The sequence below is a fragment of the Falco peregrinus genome, chromosome 2 (genome assembly GCF_023634155.1).
Source record: "Falco peregrinus isolate bFalPer1 chromosome 2, bFalPer1.pri, whole genome shotgun sequence".
Classification (NCBI taxonomy): Eukaryota; Metazoa; Chordata; class Aves; order Falconiformes; family Falconidae; genus Falco; species Falco peregrinus.
In genome coordinates this window covers 95,987,853-96,006,985 of record NC_073722.1, presented here as the reverse complement: position 1 = coordinate 96,006,985, position 19,133 = coordinate 95,987,853, and the positions used below count along the sequence as shown (strand labels likewise).

General features: G+C 46.1%; 1 protein-coding gene across 10 annotated transcripts in view; it reads right to left on the bottom strand.

Moving 5' to 3' along the window:
* Nucleotides 1–13: 13 nt before the first annotated feature.
* Nucleotides 14–19,133, bottom strand: part of KDM2B (lysine demethylase 2B) — a 126,042-nt gene continuing 106,922 nt past the window's right edge. For 4 of the 10 annotated variants that reach the window (XM_055794823.1, XM_055794821.1, XM_055794826.1 and 1 more), the window contains 11 exons: nt 18,173–18,397; nt 14,385–14,528; nt 9,596–9,682; nt 8,218–8,487; nt 7,180–7,218; nt 4,863–5,536; nt 3,234–3,397; nt 2,609–2,770; nt 2,255–2,356; nt 1,711–1,929; nt 14–1,274 (listed from right to left, as the gene is read on the bottom strand). In XM_055794823.1, the coding sequence (XP_055650798.1) occupies nt 1,093–1,274; nt 1,711–1,929; nt 2,255–2,356; nt 2,609–2,770; nt 3,234–3,397; nt 4,863–5,536; nt 7,180–7,218; nt 8,218–8,487; nt 9,596–9,682; nt 14,385–14,528; nt 18,173–18,397 (2,268 nt within the window). In that variant the 3' untranslated portion in view covers nt 14–1,092. The remainder of the gene's footprint in view (nt 1,275–1,710; nt 1,930–2,254; nt 2,357–2,608; nt 2,771–3,233; nt 3,398–4,862; nt 5,537–7,179; nt 7,219–8,217; nt 8,488–9,595; nt 9,683–14,384; nt 14,529–18,172; nt 18,398–19,133) is intronic. The other 6 variants (XM_055794822.1, XM_055794824.1, XM_027787016.2 and 3 more) reach the window with 6 other exon arrangements.

The following is a 19,133-nucleotide window of genomic DNA, read 5'->3' as shown; positions in this document are numbered from 1 at the left end:
CAGAGCCAGCGCCTGTTTTTGTACAATCGTTTATACAAATTCAACAAAGGTAAAACTGCATCAGGAAGGTCTACGAAAACAACACCGTACAACAATGGCACTTATGAATGCAGAATTTTACAATCAGGAAATAACCATGTTATAAACCTTAAATGAGAACTCAACTCACACTTCAAAGAAAGAGAGACTACATTTGACCATTTATTCTACTGCTGGACTCACTGTATAAATTAATTTTATATTGAGTACAAGAGCTCATGCTACAGAGTGAAACCCTCCTATGTGCAAAAGCTGAAATTGGATTTTTTTTAAAATTTTGAGAAAAAGGTGATTTCTATACAGATAAAAGTGTTTTACTTCAACTATAATTTACACCTTATTTCCACAACATGCTTATGTCACTTCTGAAGTATACAAAGCAGGATATAAACTTCCATTAAAACATGCTTTAAGTTGAAAGTATTAACCTACTTTTCCTGACCTGGGCACGTTTGTAGATAGATACTGTCTACGAAGTATAGGTTAAGTTCTCGCCTACCATAAGTAAAGATAAAAATTGGCAATCAAAACCGAAACACTGGTAATGCATTCAAACATTGCATAAATAATTTTTAAACAATTTTTGTACAAAAATAGTTCTGCATAATGTAAGATGTAACAAAACAAAACGTGTTAAGAAGGCAGAAATGCAGTGCGTGGTCCACTTTAATGACACCAACTTTTTTTGTTGTTGTTGTTTCAAGAAATGAAAAGCAGAAATCAAATTTACACTACCAAGCACATGCTGTGGTACTTTAAATAACAGTATTTCTTGGAGATCAGTCATCTTCCGGGTGTGAACAATTACCATCAAATAACAGTCGCCTTATGAATTTGCATAAGAGCCAGTGCAGGACATCCCAGGTAGACTGAATTAGTGGCACAAGTCGAAATTCTTAACATGGGTAGTTTCACGTTGCTCTCTTCTCAACAAGAGTTGTAAAATCCAATCGCGGTATTTTCCAATATTCCAAGTTCCCAGTTGAAAATAAAATCCCTACGTGTTCTTAGTCCCTTCCCCCCCTCACCCCAGTATTTACACGTGTCCTTTAACTAACTCAGTTTTTGCAGAAGTTTTTCTTCCACTTGCCCAAACTGAACACTTACTGACATTTCTGCGATGAACTGCTCGCAGCCCTCTTTTGTCACTTGCTTGCAGTACCTCAGGTCTATCTGGCAGATGTTTCCACAGCGTTTGAAGTAAGACAGGCACTGGTCAGTAACCTTATTGCAGTCTGCAAGAGAAAAACCAAGGGGGAGAAGTTTAACAGTGTGCCTTGGTTTGCTGTCCAGCAGGACGGTTTATCCTGACTGCTGTAGGTCCTTGCTGCCCACCCTGTGCTGCCAGTGAAATCGCCTGGCCAGCTCCATTGCCCTTCTCTGATCCCCGCAACTGGTGTAACCACCGTGATAAAGCAAAGCATGCCAGATTCGTGGTGGTGTGAAATCCCCTGGGAGGAGGAGTGGGGTGCAACGCGCAGCACCAAGCAGGAGGCAGCAGCTGGTGGAGTCCCCGGGAGAGGCCAGGCAGCTGCGGAGTCCCAGGGAGAGGGGGGCGTTACACGGGGAAGAGCTGGGCAGAACCACTCCCACCCAGGAGCGTTTCACTCAAGTCTAACACCAACAGGTGATTCCTGCGCTCCCCACCTCCCCTGCGCTCGTGGTGCTTACCTGATAAATTAATTTCCGTTAATGAATCCCGCGTGGTGGTTCCAACCGCGGTCAGCAGGTTAATAGACTGATCCGTCACATGATTACAGTAACTAAGATTGAGTTTGGAGAGCAGAGGCATGTGCCTTATGATCAGCCGCAAAGAAGCATCTGTGATATCCAGGCCAGCCAAACGCAGCTCTACTATGTTCCGTAGTTTACTCCGGTTGTCGATCTGACCTGGAAAGCGGAGGCAGCAGGTCACTCCCACAGGTCTCACCCCGTGTTGCAAACATCTGCAGATCTATATGAAATGCACTGTGACACACAACACTGCTGTCCTAAGTCAACTTCAGACGCTTTTGCCTGACTGGAGCTTTGGAGGGGATATCAGCATGAACACTCGTCTGTTTTTGGAACAGGCACGTGGACAAAGCCACCTCCTGATTTCAAAACCAAAGGGATGAAAGTAACTGCAGGGGCCCAGCGGAATTACAAGTCGGGAGTAAGCAGTAGGCTGTGCAGTGCATGCCAGAAAGCAGATCTGATTTGCTCAAAATTTCACCTGAGCTGATATCCGGGCGAATGTGGCATGACCCACAGAACTGCTCCTTCCCTGAACTGGAAGAAAGTGTTTCCATACTCTCTAAAGTACACCCGTTGCAGCCTGAAGAGAAGAAAGTCAGACAGAAAACTAGCACAGTGGCTCAGACGACTGAGAACATCACTCGTTATCCAGTGGCTTCCAGCGAGGAGGTGTGGCAAGGCACGACTCTGACCACCTCGCGCATCAGCAAAGCCTGGAACCCCACCAGCACCAGCCGCGGGGGCTTCTGCCCGCTGCCTCCAAGGGGGACTAGCAACAGAAGATGCCGCAGAGTGGCTGGGACAGGTCTCTCGCGCGCCTCCCGCCCGTTACCTGGCCGGTTATCTGTGGGTGGTGACAAAAGGTCTCTCATTTGTGCGTCTTTCAGTCCTTCTGCCCACTGCACGTCCAGGGTTCGGAGTAAAGGACAACTGGAACTACAAAGTGCCGACACTGCTATCCATGAGCACCCTGATAACAGCAGGTCTCGGAGACCTGCAGATACAGAAGAAGTTGGAGCATGCGGCCTACCCAGAGAGACATCCACAGTGATCTCAGGCAAAGCCCAGTCCCATTCTGAGGAACAATCCCAGCACTCCAGGGCAAGCAGGGGCCCTGGGAGCCGCCTCCTGCCCAGCTCCCCAGCTCTCCCACCATCTGGAGCTTCATCACTGTGGGTGACAGCAGACCCCCGCCACCCCCGGCTAATCACATCAGCACAGGCACTTGCCACAGCACCATGACCTGTTGACAAAGCCCTGCCCCACATCAGTTCACCTAGCACCTCAAGTAGCCACCACGGAACACATTTCTGGTCCATTTTAAACCTGCCCATACTTCATTCCTACATGTCTACTCCTCTCCTGGGATAGCCCAGATCCCTGTAGACTTTCCTCCAAGGCTGCAGTTTAGAGACAAACTGGTTTGCTAAATTCGGTGGTCAAAAAACATCACTTACCTGGCAGTCTGTTGATAAGCCAGCTCAGCTGCTTTTTAGATATATTTGTCCAGCTAAGATCAAGGGTTACAGGCTGTCTCCTAATAATGCCACTAAGCATAAGTGGAGTGATGGATTTACAATGGTTTAAATCTATTTTGGTCCATAATCTTTTGTCACAGCACCTACCCAAAAAGAAAAAAAAAAGCCAACAGCACTTAATTTGGCACTGGTTTTGATTTCTGCAGACTTTAAAAGGTGTCATTAAACAGCAGGAAAAACTACAGCATTTAACTGAAAATAGCAAAAATCAGGCTGAGCAATGCTAAGATAAGCACAACAACACGCAGCACTACATGGGTTTGGAGTTTCTCCATCAAATACATCAGGCAATAAAGCATGGAATTATTTCCACAGAATTACAAGTGTCACCAACTTTAGATTACTAAAATCCGTTTTCTAGCCTGAAGACAAGCCACGCCTTCTTGCTTACCTTTTGAATATAAACACTGCTTTTAAATGTCACTGTCCTGATTTCCCCTGTGCTTTTGTTACTTAAAATACAGTGAATTTTGTTTACTTAAAATACAGTGAGTTTTGTAAAACAGATCCCCCTGCTCTCCTGTTCTGTGTGTTTGTGTTACTCCTGTCAACGCGGCTTACGTGTTTTTATGCTCTCTTTATGGTTCTCAAAGGGCAACAAGCAGGAAGTCCTGAAGAGTGTGCAAGATTCTGCATTTTCTCATTTTCTTCAAAACCACCACACGTAAGTGGAAAAGGCATTTACTAGCTTTCTGTGACACCGAGAAGCCCACAGAAGAGACACTCCACACACATCATCTTGCACCGAATTATCAACCTCTCGAACTTCCTGTCACTAGACTGTGCTAGAAAGGAGCCTCTGTTACGATCTGCCCATCTGTGTGCACATTACAGTTGGATTTGAGATGACAGCCAACTCTACTGCAAGTTCAGTGAAACATAAATCTGTCCACTAACACTTCCTGCTGCTGTACAGTCACCGACTGTGTCAACGTTCACACTCTGGTACCCCGAGCACCCAACAGACACACTGAGTAAATACAATTAACGAAGGACTCATCCATCAGCTCTGCTGGTACGGAACACAGCGAACAGGACCGCTCTCCACGTACCCTCTGCAGGGAAACAATCAGCACAGCCCTCTTGAGGAGAACACTGAGGGCACGGGAGATCTTCGCTGTATCTCAATAGGTATTTAATAGCTGCACTGAACAAACAACCGCATTAGCAGTCAGCAAGTCCTGGGGGCAGAATGACACCAAGACTTAGCATGACCTAGACTGGCTGTTCCAGCAGCAAGAACGCTGTGGTGTCTAACTGCAGAACAGGCTGCTCTGGGGCACTACAGCCCTGGCAGGCTGACGCCAGGGCTGACACACACACAATTCCCATCAGAGATGCTGGGAACACTGCTGTTTCTGAGAAAACACCAGAAGACATGCTACTTCTCCAGACACTGGTGGCCACCCCTTCTCCTTGGGCTCATCAGAGCTTCAATAACAACCTGCACACCTCTTCTAGGAGAGGTCAGTGCCTCCAATCGCCCACTTCCCTTTCGAGCCCATCCCGCTACGCGACAGGCCTGGCTCAGTTTCCCATCCTCCTTACCATCTGTTCCAGGTCTTGCAAACTCTCATACAGATGCACAAGTCTCTATGACTGAGGTAGCTAAAGACAGCCATCCAGACTTCCCTCTGCATCACGTGGGCTGCCCCGTCATCCAGGGGGAGCGAGTCCGGAGGGGGGCTGATGGGAGGTGGCCGGATAACGTGCCGTTCCATCTGAATGCATTTGGGAGGAGAGAGCGAAGGCGGTGGCCGGGTTACTCCCCGAGGTGTGCTTCGCAGGCTGGGGATGAGCTGGTGCCTCAGCTCCCGGGGAGTCCCGTTTAACCCCTTGCTGAACCTATGGAGTCTCTCACTGTTGTTCAAAGCACGCTTAGGTTCCTCATTCTCACTCTCAGGTTCAGATTTGATGGGTTGGTGGTTCTCATTGGCAAGGCTGTTCTCGGTTTTTTGGATCTCCTGGTTAAGCTCCTTGCTGAGCTCCTTGCTCAGTTCCTTATTGGGAAGCCGCCTTTTCCTCCTCATCTTGAACTTCTTCTTGTCCCTGGGCTCGGCGCCCTCTGTGCTGGGACCTGCGGTTGGCGAGCTGGACCGTGACTGGTCACTATCCTTGGACCTGGGAGGTGCTTCTGGCAGGTCATCCTCTGGCTCCTGCTTGAGGCGCCGCAGGGGCTTGATCATGGCAGTTCGGTCATCTGGAGCCTTCCATGATCGCCGCTGAAAAGGAAAAGACAAGGGTTGACTATCTGAGCGAGAACATACTCAGCAATACTCCACACGCTGATGCTCCACACAGGCAGCCCTGCCCGGGGGGGTCGGGCTGCCTGCCAGCACCGGGCCTCACCCATCTGAGCACAAGGGGTACATTCACCGGCCAAAGGTATCAAGTTCAAGTGCCATCATGGGTGAAGAGTCCAGCTACTGGCTCTCCGGACTCCAACCGAGTGATAAATGCATTTATTTACCATGCATAATCCTGCAGATTTAAGGGCCTTACTCATTACACAGTGGACAATTTACACACAGAAGACAAGCAGCGTACTACAGACAGCTTTATCCCCAGCAGGCCAGAAGAAACCAGGCTCGGGACACATTCACTGAGCACCCACTTTAAGCACTGCCTGCCATGCATTCATGCCCAGTGGCCAAAAGATCAGTCTCTGAAACCTCCCGAATTGCAGTCACCGCCTCGCATTGGGGCTGTGCTGCTGCACCCCTTACTGCTGGAGACTCACAGCCTTGTTTAATGACGCTTTAGCTGCTGCTTTACATCTTACTAAAAACTCTGCCTTCTCAAGCTTCCCCCACCTCTGGTGCATGGGGAAGAACAGGGAGCCTGACTGACAGGTGTGACACTGCTAGAGTGATGAGACCTCACGCCGACACAATCTCCAACACAACGCAGGCTGACAGGGGTCAGCTGGCACCTTCTTCCCTGCCCCGGTCACTGTTCAGAACAGCAAACTGCACTTCACTTGCTCACATTAATCAAATCTCTCTTTGATGCACACCAGGCAGAAGTGTAAGAGATGTAGGGACTAACACCAGGGAAGACTTCAAGTCTAATCCGATCACTACAAGCAAGAAAGAAGCCACCAACTGTTAAAATGAAATAGCTCTAATAAGACAAGATCTGGACTGGCAAGAAAAGGTTATATCAGAAGGTCTATACTTTTGCAATAAACTAATTGGATCAAGTCAGTGGATGTGCTCCTATGCTTCAGACTGCGGCACACAGCAGAGAAAGCTGAGCATCCTGTCTTTAAATTAACATATTATAAAGGAAGAGGTCACAGGAAGTTAATGACAGGTTAGAATAAAAAAAAATTACATCAGACTACTGGCAGCTTGCAGCATCCCTCACACAGGGTACTGACGAGCGCTCAGTTTAAAGGTATCAAACTTCTGTTATCGTGCCAGATTGTGAGAGGTAATCAATACACGTGTGCCAGGTCATCGCTGGCTCCCTGGGGTGTCAGCAGGGGACCCCAGGGACGTGTTGCAGTACAGGCTGCCAAGGGGCTGCGTGGCAGGGGCAAGATTCAACGACACAGGAAGAGCAAAACATCAGTATAGAAAGAGAGTTTTACTCCTTGGGCCATCAGGACACAGCTTGCTGCTCTGTTTTAATATGGGACACCAGAACAGAAAATATAAAACCAGACACTGCAGCTAAGCTATCCTGGAGTGTAAAGGTTTCCATGAGAGACATATTCTGTAACTTCAAGACATAAACGGGATAATAAAAATGCCTGCAGTGACACAAGGACATGACTGATAGAGAAACCGGCTCACCATTCAGCTCACATGAGAAGGGATTAAAAGGGATTGAGAACACGTCTATTAAAAAGGCAAAGTACCTTCTTCCTGAAGATTTTGTCTTCTTTTCCAAGTTTTAGCTGTTGGAAGAAAGAAAAGTAAAAACCCCAAAACACGACATCTGTTGTGCTGTCTGGTGAAGGTTTGGTGATCCACAGCGCCTTCCTCACACCCTGCGGGGCTTTCACGGAGCAATTCAAGCCATCCATAAACACTGCAGTGAGCCCAAAGGGATGGGAAAAGGAAAACACGGCCAGAACGCAGGTATGTGTAAACTGGTATCGTGAATTTTGCACTCTCGCTCCGCCAAAGCGACCCCAAACCCTACGTTTATTGCACTGCCTGTAGCATTCCCACTGTCGAGCCCTGCGGGGCGGACTGACCACCACTCCTTGTGAACTGCACACGCAATACAAAACCAGCCACTGATCTGGATTTTAAAGCCGTGAGCCGTTTACCCGTTAGACACATTAAATCTAGGTCCTCATTTCTACCTCCGCAAACCAGCATTTCTGTATATCCCAAGAACCGTATCTTGCAATCCACATGACAACTCGGTGTCCCCGCCTGGCCCAAGAGCTCTGACTGTCACTTTCAGGGAAAAGCTGTCTACACCGCTGTTGTGAGCAGCTCCTCCTCTTTGCAGGCTACAGGAGTCATTTCTAAAGGTCCTCTGACGGGTTAGGAGTATCGTACATCCCGAATCAGCCACAAAATAAGCTGCCGTACGCCACCAAGTGGATAGAGATAAAAAAGGTTCCATTAAAAATTGATTTTCACCTTGTTCCTACTCCAAGCATCTTGTCAAGACTTTTCAGTTAAAGTGGGTTTTCCAGTATTTTGAATAAAACAACAGCCATAGCCCAGTGTTTTCAGCCTCTGAACATCAACTGAAGTGTCACTCCAAACTACTGTCCTGTTAGACTAGCAGTTTTCAGAAAGGAAGGTAAAACATCACAATTTCTTTTGTAACAATCTGGGATCTCAAGATGAGCTATAAGCCAGAAGGCAAGAGACATCAGCCCCAACCAGCCCACGCGCATCTGTGTAAGCACATGAAAAAGAGTGTTTTGTCATACCCGCTTTCTCATAGTGGGTTCCTGGGGTTTCTCAAATTTCCTTTTCCTCCACAGATGCACTTCATCTGACTTTCTCCTCAATATTGAGTCAACTTGAGTCTTTTTGGAATGTTCCTCCGATTTCCGCCTGGGAGTTTCTTCGCAATCCCCTTTCCGTTTTGCAGCATCTGTTACTTCCTTATTGTCTCTGTTAATTTTCTGTTCCTTCAGCAATGAGCCTGGGAGATTTGATGCGTATTTGAATCCTGGTCCGCGCTTTTGCTTGTACGCCAAAGAGACACAAAACACAAACAAACTTTATATCTTATGCCTTTCTCAGCTCTTTGTCTAAGCTGCCTCCACCACTCCAACACTGGTGGGTTGATCACTTTGTAACAGATAAAATGATTAACGAGGAGTTAGAGTAGTTTCAACCTTACAGAATCACAGAGGAGTTTGGGTTGGAAGTGACCTTAAAGATCACCATCTAGTGCCACAGGCAGGGACACCTTCCCCTAAACCAGGGTGCTCCACGCCCCGTCCAGCCAGGGATGGGGCATCCACCCCCTCTCTGGGCAGTGTCTCACCACCCTCACAGTAAAGAATTTGTTCTTAATATCTAATCTAAATCTGCACTCTTTCAGTTTAAAACCATTACCCCAACCCTTCTCCTGTCACTACAGGCCCTAATGAGAAGTCTGCCCCATCTTTCTTATAAGCCCCCCTTTAAGCACCGAAGGGCTGCTACAAGGTCTCCCCAGAGCTTTCTCTTCTCCAGGCTGAACAACCCCAACTCCGAGCTTGTCTTCAAAGGAGAGGTGCTCCAGCCCTCTCATCATCTTCGTGGCCGCCTCTGGACTCAATCCAACAGGTCCATGTCCTTCTTATGTTGGGGGCTCCAGAGCTGAACACAGTACTCCAGGTGGGGTCTCACAAGAGCCAAGCAGAGGCGGAGAATCACCTCCCTCAACCTGCTGGTCATGCTTCTAACCTTCACAAAGTTACTTTTGTAACTACACACTTGCAAGTGTCTGTCTCAGTTTGCAAAGAAATAATGCTTTACTAACTCCAACAGACACTTCAGGTCTAGTATAATCGCTTCTGGGGTTTTTTTTGTTTGTTTTTTTTTTTTTTTAAAGTATTTTCATCTTTGAAATTAACATGCAGCCATGCACAGAACTAACCTAAATATTCCCCAGGTTTGGGTGAAGTGTTGGTACATGGAACAAGAATACAGAGATTATTAAAGAACAGAAGGCCATTAGTTTATTTCCTTCAACTCAACTAAATTAAGCACAAAATCAAGAGGTGGTATTGGGCAAAATTGTATCTACAAGCCAGAGGGAACGTTTCAGATTTTGTATCTCATTCCAGCACCACTTATTCCCATTAAACTCACTTTTCCAGTTTTCCCTGCATGGTTGCACTTTGGACACTCCCAGCAGTTCGGCAGCTCATCGTTAACCACACCATCCGATTCCTTCACCTGATGAAAGAGAGGCACAACTCAATTCACAATTGTGCTGCAAAAAGCTGCAGAAGTCTATAGGCAGATCATTTAGAAGCATTTTATACAGCTCAGTTTTCTCTGATCAACTGCTGCCCTCCCAATGGCTGCAGAAAAGAAACCCAGATCACCACAGGTGCTGCACCATCCTTGGCCATGCACAATTACCCCTTCTGATGATGTCAACAGGGCAGGAAAGCATGCTGGCCAAATCGGTGTTTGACAAAAGGGTTCATGTCTGGGCTTTTTACAAAGGTCAGTGACAAATCCCAATTAACACAGGGATAAAACCCAAAACAACGAAAAACACCCCAACAACCCAAGCCAAAACCCCCAAAACCCAGGACTGTAATCATGCCATCTCCAAATGTCCTCCCACACCACTTGCTGACAAAGCTCAATCCCATCCTGTCCCCCCCCCCAGGAGTGAGGCACAGTCCGATCTTTTAATAGGAAGAGATTTTTCCCATACACACATTCTCACATACATTAATACTGTTTGGCATTTTTAGAAGCAAAGCACCCTGCACTGTAATCAAGTGTTCCTTAAAATACTTTTCTTTATGGATCAGAACTAGCAGTCCCATGCCTCCAGCCTTCAAGCCCATGTGCCAATAAAAATGACAGTTGCCAAGTCAGCTCGAGAACAGGCACTTATACTCAGAAGACTGGACACATGAAGGCATTTTGAAGGTTTCTCACACCCACAGGTACCCAGCTAGTAGTGTAAGGAAAAGAAATGCTTACTACTTCACTACCTCTGAGAGACACCGACATTTTGCTTTTTGAAAGAGAAGAAGCACACTCAGTGTTGTTACACTACGATAAAACACAATCCTGCCCTGCGCAGTTGAAAAGCTGCTGGTTTCTGAATTTCGATATAGGAGCCCACATTACTTTCCAAACAGGAGATAGGCGTTTCTGAAAAGACATTTCTGTGAATGAAACTGAGGATGAGAAGTGGAGCTAAGCTAAAAACACCCTCCGCACAGACACATACGTTCACTGATGGCACATTCAACATTCAGGGGTTTAGTTATATATTCAGAAAAAAGTCTTAATGGGGGAGAAAGAAAGGTTGATTTATTACTATTGCAGACAACAAAAACATGCTATGTCAAGAAAAATAGCTGGGCACTGGCATCAGCAGCACAGTAGCAGGAGATCTGCTGATACAGGCGGGGCAGAGATCGGCAGATTTTTCATGTTTCTGAAACACTTCCTCCTCTCTTTCCAGCTCAGCAAAAATGTACTAGCTGTGCAGGAGGAAGCCCCTGGGTTTAGGGGAACTGCTTCCTCAAGTCCCTGAGCCAGACAGCAGCCATTCTAGTTTCACCATCTAGCAAGAGTGATGACATGTCAGTCTCTCTCCGCAAGTCTTCTGAAGTTAATAAATGAGTAAATGAAGTGGGCAGAATTTAAATACTGGTTTTATCACAACTGTGTGCCTTTGAACCTTCTTTCCCATGGTAGGTGTAAGATACTCCAGGAGCTGTTGTATACATCTCTGCCCCAGGGGAACAATTCCTGGCCCAAGCTCAAGTTGGGAACAAGTTATTTCCCGCACTGAATGTAGAACAAATGCTACTGAAGGGAAAACAGTGCAGCTCTGTCCCTTCTGTGAAGTTTAAGGAACTGAACAGATGTGAGGAACTGTAAGCAAACTAATTAGACACACACAGACCTGCCACTGAATCTGTCCCAAGCCTTTCAGGCTGGGTGGGAGCCAGTTCTGAGTGTTTGCTACAAACAGCAGGTGGGTGTCTGAGCCACAGCACGAGGCCATCTTCAGAAATGTACCTGAGGTCAGTAACTCAGGAAGTCTAAACATGAGACTACACTACTGTAAAGTCTTCTTGTTAGGGATATGGAGACCCCAGGATGCTGATCTGACATCACTGAGCAAGAGCCGTGAACTCTGGTAATGCCGAGACCGTAATAACATAGGCAGCAAGACACACCTGAGCTGAAGCCATGGGCAGCCACGCAGCTGTGCTGCAAAAGGTCTTTGTATTTCTGCTGTTCTGACAAGGCACCTGAATATTCACCATGTCCCATCACTATCACTATATCCACTTAAGGTGAAAAAGAACAGGCCCCTACTGGGGAAAACGAACCCCTCCTTAAGGGGACAGCATCAGATACTGCCCTCACTCACACACGCTAACCAGCATTACTAGCAATTTGAGATGTAGCAAGAAAAACTCATCAATATTGGTTCAACTTTAATGCTAACAACAAAAGGCAATATTCCTCCAAAAATCTCACTAGCTCCCTCTGGGAACAATGCACAGTACCAAGACAGTTTCATAAGAAACTCCAGCAAAATGAGCATTTGTGTTGCTATCGTATTTTCAAGGAAAGAAGCACGTCAGAAACTTCCCATGACACTTCTCAGCATATGGAACATCCTGGCTGTCCTCAGCGTGGATCCAGCACAAGCACCTAATGTGCTCTGGTACCCAAGGCTTCCCCAGCAAGAGGCACCCAGAGAAGCCCCTCAAGGCTGCAAACATTGTCATGAGCACAAAGGCACTGAGCTACCCTTGATCTCCCCAAAGAGATCATCCTCTTGACACTTTTTTTCATGGAGAAAACCCACCACAAACATGTACAGCCAAATCAGGAAGCTGGAAGAGGATGGACTTCAAAACAGGAACAACCTGCCCTGGAGTACTGATGAGCTGCTGCATGTGTCAAACTACTCCACGAGCTTTGGAGATGCACCTTGGAGGAATTCACTCCACATGGGAGAAGTCAGGAAACAACACTCCTCCCTTCACTGATCCAAGGTATTCCAGTCTCCCCCAAAAGTACATTTGCCAGACATTTAACTGGAGATGACCAACAGCCTATTCACCAAGCAGGACAGGAAGGGACTTTCTCTTGGTGGACAGCAGAAGCAGCTGCCCTGGGGCTGTGGCTGTGTTCAAAGGCACTTCCCAGGAGGACTATTTACAGGCTCCAGCCTCTGGGCTTAAGCTCCTATCAGGGGCTTGAGCAACATGTAAACATGGCAACAGATTTTTGTCTTGTGGAAAATCATAGAATCTGGGAATAAAAAGTAAGGAGGGAACCAAGGGAGAGGCTCTATTTTCCTTCTGCTGTTCCCCTGCGCATCTCATCTTGCCTTCCATGACAATTCAGAAATCCTACCAGCACCCTTTTTCCTCAGTAAATAAGCAGTACCAGTTACCTCACCATTTCAGCTCAACAGAAGCACTGAGAAATTAAAATACAAGACACACAAGGCACACTGTAAATTTCCCACTGCTTGATTTTCACAAACACCCAAAGCAGTATCGCTCCTAGTTACCAAAACAGCACTCGGAACACCACACATGCATAAAAGAACAAACAGCACTTGCTAGATTTCACAGATCTGACCCACATCCTGTGCAACTAGTCCCAAATGTGGTATGGGGAGAGGAAACCATACTGGAACTGCCACTAGACAACAATTGTGTTCTCCAGACTCAGACACAAATTGTCACTGGCACTGCAAAGCAAGAGACGGGGCAGTGCAGGGCACTTTCAGGAAGGACTGGAATAGCAAAACAGCAGCTACAAGCCAAAATTGAGGTATCTCTGAAAATGAGCAGCTCCTTCCCTTGCTTCACCAGCCCCCAAAGCCTTGTTTTAAGCAGAGCCAAGCAAGCAAAGCTCCCTTTCAGAGCCCATCTGTGGCAGGCAGGAGCTGTGAGCACCAATTTCATGAATCGGGGAGACAGCCACAGTTCTGGTTTGCCAGCTACCCACTTTCTGCTCTAATAAATGACACACACAGAGCTCGGTGCAATACTATGCACAGCGCAAGAAACGTGAAAGGCCAGGAGAGCATCACCCTGGGCCTGCATAAGGAACATACCCCTCTCCTCCCAGAGATCCCAGAAGGGCCAAAAGCTGTTTTCTGGGGCATGGTGTGTCAGAATACATTTGCTTTGGCAAATCACTTTAACCATAAACAAATCAGCAACAGGAAATGGCTGATCAGCTGAAACAAACCAGCTTTGGAGATAGGCAGCTTCTAAATGCTAATACAAAAAGATATGCCCAAAATGACACTTTTGTTACCAGCAAAGAATATAGCTGCTCACAGGGCTCAAGTCAGCCAAAGGTGAGCACTCTGGCAGCCTGAAACTTGCTCAGTTTGTTCTCTAGAGCTGTAGTCTTCCTACTGCAACATTTGCTCATAACACCTTTAAAGCCGCCAGCGGAAGGCACATCTGTGCCTGGACAAACACAAACAGCAAACTACTCGTTTGTAGTTTGTGGGACACAGGACGGAGTTACTGATACAGAGATTGTGACTAACATCCAAAAGTACAGGCAGATTTCTCTGTCCTCTTGAGCTACCCGTCCCAACTGAAAGTCCTCACTTCCTTAAAACGAGGCAAAAAAGAAAGAAAAAAACAAAACAACCCCCCACCCCAAGACATTTGCATGCACACACACTTCAGAGTCTTGCTTACAGGGGATGCCGTTACATCAAAGGATCCCTGCCTGCCCGTCATGGCTGCGTGTGCCACGGCTGTCACACTGCTTCTCACACCAACTCTTTGCTCACTTGAGTTTTCAAAGATGAAAATGTGAAAGCTTTCCAATTTCTGTGCACTATTTTTACATTAAGGTGGTAATTACTCCAGTTTGTTTCCAACATGTATCACATCCTCGTACTCACCTTAAGGCATCCTGGGTGTATGATTTCATTACAAATGGAGCATTCCATTAGCATGAGATTAAACTTGCTCTCCTCCTCTTCCACAGTGTCCTCTTTCCCAGCTTCTCCGCACACCAGACACACAGCAGTATGAGGCAACACTGGCTGTTTACACATATCAGAAAGAAGTCTTGATCAGGACATGGAAGATATATGGAAACAGAAGAACTCAATGTGCATTTACAGTATTCTCATTTCAAAGAGGAGATAATAGGGATTAACTGTGCAAACTGCTGAAGGCTCCAGCCCAGCAGAACAACAAAGGCAAGAAAAACTGGTAACAATCAGGGCTGGGTATCCAGACCAAGCATCACAGGACATGTTTCATGGCACAAAAATGCCCTCCCTGTAGCACAGATTCATGGGGCATCCCATCCCAGGGATAGAGGGAAACGCTTTTTTTTGTGGGTCCCTTGAATCTGTGTGCTGACAAGACATCGGCATGCAAGTCACTTCAGTGTACAATGGAAGGGAAAAGAAGCAACCTAGAACATCACTGTTCACATCCATTAAGCTTCACAATCTGACTAGCAATTTGGCAGCTCCCCTATTTTACAAGCAGGGCAGACAGATGTTATGGGACCCAATCCAGGTCTCACAGCAAGTACAACAGACCCAAGAACAGACCTTTTCCTGACTGACAGTCTGTTACCTAGGGCCCTGCTCCCAACCCGAGCACTGCAAAAAGCACTGCATAGGCACTTAAAAAGAGAACTCTCCTCCTGCGAGTATCACAAGTGGGAAGCACACTGATTTTTTCCTGTCTTTTGCTGAGGCAGAAAGGGAATTGCAACATCTCACTATGTCACCCATGTCAAAGCAGTGAATGCCAGTCTAATTAAAAAGCCACCTTTGTGCTAATGAGGAACAAACTTCTGGTTTGCAGCAATAAGGTATAAGCCTCATTACAAGAAAGAAAAGGAAGATCCTAGTAAGAAACTGGCTGTAACATGAAATGCAATCGATTAGGTTGCAAGTCCTTAACTATCAAGCAGCCAGAGAGATGTGGCTTTTCTCGGCAAGGATCTCTTAGTAGGTGGAGTGAATCAAATCCACAAACAGGTACTTGCACACCAAACCAAATCTATGCAGCAACAGTGCATCCTTTGGCAAGTTTCCAATAGGGAAAAACCTAGCTATAGTAAGCCATTCCAGAGCAGCGTGCTGCCCCACACACCAACATCCGATACACATTAGCTATGGCAACACTCTCCTGCTTTCTCATGCCAGTGCTTACCCACGCTCCATTTTAAAAACACTTTGCAAATACTATTCCCACCCTTCCTCCAAGCACAGGATAAGAATCCCCAGGATTTCATTCCACCAGCAGGTAAACCAGAGACAAGCTAAGTTGTCCAGAGCCATAAGGGCTCTGTCCACTTGTTTTGTCCGATCTCCCATACAACAAGTATTTATATCCGAGTACAAGAATAAACATCGCAGGAGCAGTACAATTTTTCTTGCTGGGAGCAAGGGTGTCTAGGGAATCTCCCCCGTGTCCCAGCTAGCTCTGTCCCACAGATGGGCTGGAACAGCAGCCATGCTGTCACAACTTGTGCACCCAACACAGCACCCCACACTCCCTTCAGACCTATTCACTGCGGTATGAAGTGTCCCAGGCGCTCCCGTTTCCCTTCCTGATTGAACTAGTGATGCAGAGGAGCTTCCTTCCTCTGAACAGCAGTACAGGCTCTCTTAAGGCTTGTGAGTTTAATGAAAGTCTGTGTCTAGTTAATATCGTCAATGTTATTAACCAGAGGAAAGCACAATCCCAGAACTGTAGGGATCATTACTTCCACAGAGCTGTGTTTTGGAGTTTTGTTTTTGGCTGAAAGCTGTTGGATAGGTACCACATATATTACCCCTGCAATGTCAGCAAACGTAATGAACAAGAGTAAAACTAAATGGATTGATTACAGAAACGTAAAGCACCCTTAAAAGTTACAATAGTACAACTTGTTAATACTCTATGCTTTTGCCGCTCTAAGAAAGTTTGTGATATCCCCCTGCTATTTAGACCAATGGAAACCTAAGAAGGGCAGAGATGTCTTCTTCAGTGCATGCAAGGGTGGGACAAGTAATCAGAGTACCCTGGCTACCAAGCTCCGTACTCTAACCACAGCTTCCGGAAATAAAACTGCAGATATTAAAAAGAAAAACACGTCTTCATTAGAAGATAGGCGATGAGAAGGTGACTTGACTCAGCCAGAAGAGAACCCAGTTCATCTCCAAAAGGCTCAGCCCATGTTATCAAGAGTGAAACAGCTTAGTACGAAAGTTTCCTTCATCAGTCAGGACAAGAAAGCACACTGCAGCCCTAATTTAATCCCTCCACTAAAAAGGCAGCATGATTTCACTATTTCTTGCCCCTGGAGAATAGTAAATTCTTCATCCATGCTGTTCAATTCATGCCACACTCCAGGAAATCAAATGTTCAAAGAAAAGACACTTGAGCTGCAAAAACACTCTGCAGAAAGGTAGATATTCTATGTACTTTACTGAAAGATCCAGCAGAGCTGAATCCAATCCTCTATGTCAAGAACAGCACATGGCTTAGAACAGGACATGGAGTGAGCTACCAGGAGCAACTACTGGAAACCTTAAGTGCTTATCAGGTTTTTTTATCAGTGTCAGACCAAGTCATTTAAAGCCTCCACTTCAGTCTCCTCATCAGAATTAAAGAAAAAACCAAAAACCTAAGTGAAAGAAACTGTAACAAGAGTTAAGAGAGAAATCAGTATAGATGGGGTGATATTTCAGCTATGAATAAACAACATTCCGTTCCTTAAAAAAAACAACAAACAACAACAACAAAAACCAGCAGAAAACCCAAACCCTTAACAACAGCATAAACAAGACCTTCCAAACAATTAAGATAAAAGCTAAAGCTAATTTTTACCCTTGAATGGGGGCAACTGAGGACATGAGACCTGAGGAGCAGCTCTGCAACATTCAGCGTGAAAGCAACAGATTCAAAAGCTGTTTGGACAACTTAATGGAAGATTCATGTGTCAATATTTGTTAAATATCAAGCTATCACTTATGACTCAAGAAGCCTTGAAGCAATGTACCACCGGAGCCCAGGCAACTGTCTTCAACTGCCTGCTTGCTCTGTTCTGATGTTCATCCCCTGACAGCCATTTCCAGTCCCCGAGGAAGACAAGACCCTGGCCTGAGGGCTCTTTTACTCATCTGGATCAGACCCTCCACTATATGCCTAGGTAACAGCAAACAAATTGAAATTCCTATCTCCAAGTAGCCTGGGGCTGGGGTCACCAACACCAAAATCTTGAAGGATGCCAGACAAACATTTCTCCACATCTTAATTTGCTTAAGTAGTTAAGATGGTAAGGATGGTTGCAAGGCAGCTTTTCTCAGGAGAATCAGACATCCAAAGCAAACACAATTCTTCTCCCTTTGCATTGGAACTTCCCACTCTTCCCCTTCTCACCCAAATCCCAAAATTTCAGTGTGATCTGAGCACCAATTCCAGTGTACTGATAATCTCCACTTCTATATTACTGAGAATGAAAGCTGTGCTATTAAGTTTTACGGCATTCTGGTTTAAGATTTGGTGAAGATGAAAAGCGATAGGAAGAAGAGGTCTGAACTGAGAGGGCAGGGATTACACTGTTTTGTCTGATGCACTTTAGAGACTACTCAGAGAAGAGTTCTCAGTTTCACACTTTGTCACCAAGAGACACAGATATAGGGATCTCCAAACAATCCGTAGCAACAGGTACACTTACTGCGATACACTGCCTCATAATGCAGGACTGTTTCATCCTGCCAGGTCCCCCAAATTTCTTCATGTCTTTGCAGAAGTGACACTCGCCACACTCTGTCCGCAGACAAGCCTCGCACTTGCGGCATCGCGTCCTCCTCCGACGTGCTCCAGCGGTTGTCCGATTAGCTGCAAGCTTCACCGCAGAAGCAGTGCCCAGTTTCCCTTTGGGCCGTCCGACTGCCCTGTTCTGAAAAAGCCAGACACACAAGGTTAATCTCACATCCCACTTACCACCTATGCTAGAGAACTTACTTGGACAGGAGTTGTACACATCTTAGACATAAAACTGACAGATGTATCAGATCTACACACAGATGGGTAATACTCAGCAGATGCATACAATCACTCTTATAGCTAAAGGAGTTTCATCACCTTTTCAAGAAAAAATGCATTGTAAAAAGACAAAGAAACCAAGGCATAAATGAGAGATCCCAAGCCTCTAACAAGCCTGCTTCAACAGGAGGGCAAGGAAAATCAATTTACGCACAGCTCAACGCAGGACTAAGTCCCAAGTGACATGCTTGGCTTAGGTCAAGAGATGATGTGCGCCGTTGCTGAGCTCTGGGCTAGGGAGCTCTTCGGATTGTGCCCCAAGTTAAGCCAGAAGGTCTGCTTTCCTCTGCTGGAAATGGAAGAATCCAAGGAAGCAGCAAATTAATTTTGAGGTCAGGTAGAACAGAGAAACACTCAGCAGCAACAGCTCAAGCCACAGCAATCTCCCTTAAAAAAATAGGAGACTATGAACTACTGCCAAGTGATAAAGTAGGAAATAAAACACAACTACTACAAAACCCTTCCAAAGTAGCTCCCCTCATATCCACTACCAGCAAGTGCTCAAAAATAGAACACTAACTGATGCTATGCAAAGGCTAAAAGGGGCATCCCAGGTCTAGCTTTCAATGACCTTTAAGACAGAAGCTAAA